General features: G+C 55.9%; 1 protein-coding gene across 1 annotated transcript in view; it reads left to right on the top strand.

The window, feature by feature from the left end:
* The window catches only part of RCCD1 (RCC1 domain containing 1), an 8,083-nt gene continuing 6,429 nt past the window's right edge, over window positions 1-1,654 (top strand). The window contains exons 1-2 of the mRNA XM_010841139.1: window positions 1-352; window positions 1,442-1,654. Of these exons, the coding sequence (XP_010839441.1) occupies window positions 1,559-1,654 (96 nt within the window). The 5' untranslated portion in view covers window positions 1-352; window positions 1,442-1,558. The remainder of the gene's footprint in view (window positions 353-1,441) is intronic.

The following is a 1,654-nucleotide window of genomic DNA, read 5'->3' as shown; positions in this document are numbered from 1 at the left end:
GCCCGGGGCCGCCTCGGCGTAGCGGAGGCCTCGGGACCGGTTCGACCGAGTTAGGACTGAACAGGCCGCGGCCGGAATTGCCCGAACCCAGGTGAGCACGTCCATGGCCGCCCGCCCTGCGCGGGGAGGTCACGCCGCTCTCCGGCGATTGGCCCCGGGGAGGCTTCCGAAGCCAATGGGCGCTTGGCTCAGGGCGCGGCTCTTCAAACCTTTCCTCCGGCTACCAGCCGAGTCCTGGTCCGGCTGTCGACCGGTTCCTGGTGGCTGCCCTGCCTCCCGGCCTTTCCTCCCTCTAGACGACCCATCGGATCGAGCTGCCTGAGGGGGTGGAGGACACAGCGTCAGGATTAAGGTCAGAGGCCTTCTTGGGGTGGGATTGGCCCAGAAGGGGTAGGAGCCCAGGCCTGGGTCAAGGAGAGACTGCAGGATCTGGCTTCAAAGAGTTAAAAATGCCAACGATATTCTGATTAAGCCGAACATGCTGTACGCAGAAAGGGCATCACCGTGTCACTTGACTCTGTCTCCCCATTTATGCGTGAGGGCCTTGAAAGCAGACAGCGGTGCTTCTCATTGACTTAGAATAAGGGATCAATGCAGTCCATGGGGTCCATAGGGTCGCAGAGTCTGACATAACTTAGCGACTGAACGACGACAAAAAGGATCAATAAATGCGTGTGAGATGAATAAATGAGTAGACAAGGTCCAGTTGAAATTGTGTTTACATAGGTCCCTAAAAATCCAGTGACCATTTTTTAAAAAACTTTTATCCACTCTCAGATACTGGATTTAATAAGCTGACACTGTGTGCTTACCACGCTATGTGCCAGCACTTTAAACCTTTATTTGTATCTGTTCATAGCAATTCCAAGGGTAGGTACAAACATCACCCTCCCCTGCTGCCCAGCTTTGTACAACTGAAGAAACTGAACTGGACTGAGAAGAGCTCAAGTCAGTTGGCTAAGGACACAGGCGCTGCTAGCTGCAGAGGCAAACTTGTGAGCCCTGGAACCGGTCCTGCCCCTTCCAGGGCATTGCCTTTGCCTTTCACTGGTGGGAAATGATGCATCTTGAGTTCAGCCTTCTGCCCCTCTCGGTGCTGTTACCTGCTTGTGTAAGGGTCAGTTTCTCTGAGTCTCCACTGTCAAACGGAGACAATTCTAGTTCCCAGGATTACATGGGATAATGTGTCTGACATTGGGAATTTGGAGTGGGAGGGACTCAGATTCCTAGTCCGATGCCTAAAGGAGAGGCTATTTAACTACCTAGTGCCCACTTTGTGGGACAGTGAATATGCTTGAGTCAAAACGGAGGGACAGGGAAAGGGCCCCACTTACACAGCTCTGAATCGTTCTAAGTCTGGTAAGGACGCCCGCTCAGCGAACGTCGGTGGAATGCACGTCGTGTGCCTCTGTGGTTAGGAGGGTGGTTTTTCCCCCGTAAGGCAGCTGCAGCGTCTCGCAAGGGCTCGTCTGGAACAATCTCTCCGGATTCTTGCCCTAACCCTCCGTCTCGCCGGCCGCGCCAGCCAGGTCGCAGCCAGCCGAGGGCGCTGCGGGGCATGGACGAGGAGCGTCGCGGGACCTGGTTCGGCTTCGGTTTCTGCGGCTTCGGGCAGGCGCTGGGCTCAGGGCTGGGGCGGCAGGTCCACAGCCCG

The sequence above is a fragment of the Bison bison genome, unplaced genomic scaffold, assembly GCF_000754665.1.
Source record: "Bison bison bison isolate TAMUID 2011002044 unplaced genomic scaffold, Bison_UMD1.0 scf7180017864155, whole genome shotgun sequence".
NCBI classification, from domain to species: domain Eukaryota; kingdom Metazoa; phylum Chordata; class Mammalia; order Artiodactyla; family Bovidae; genus Bison; species Bison bison.
This window is presented reverse-complemented; position numbering and strand designations above follow the sequence as displayed.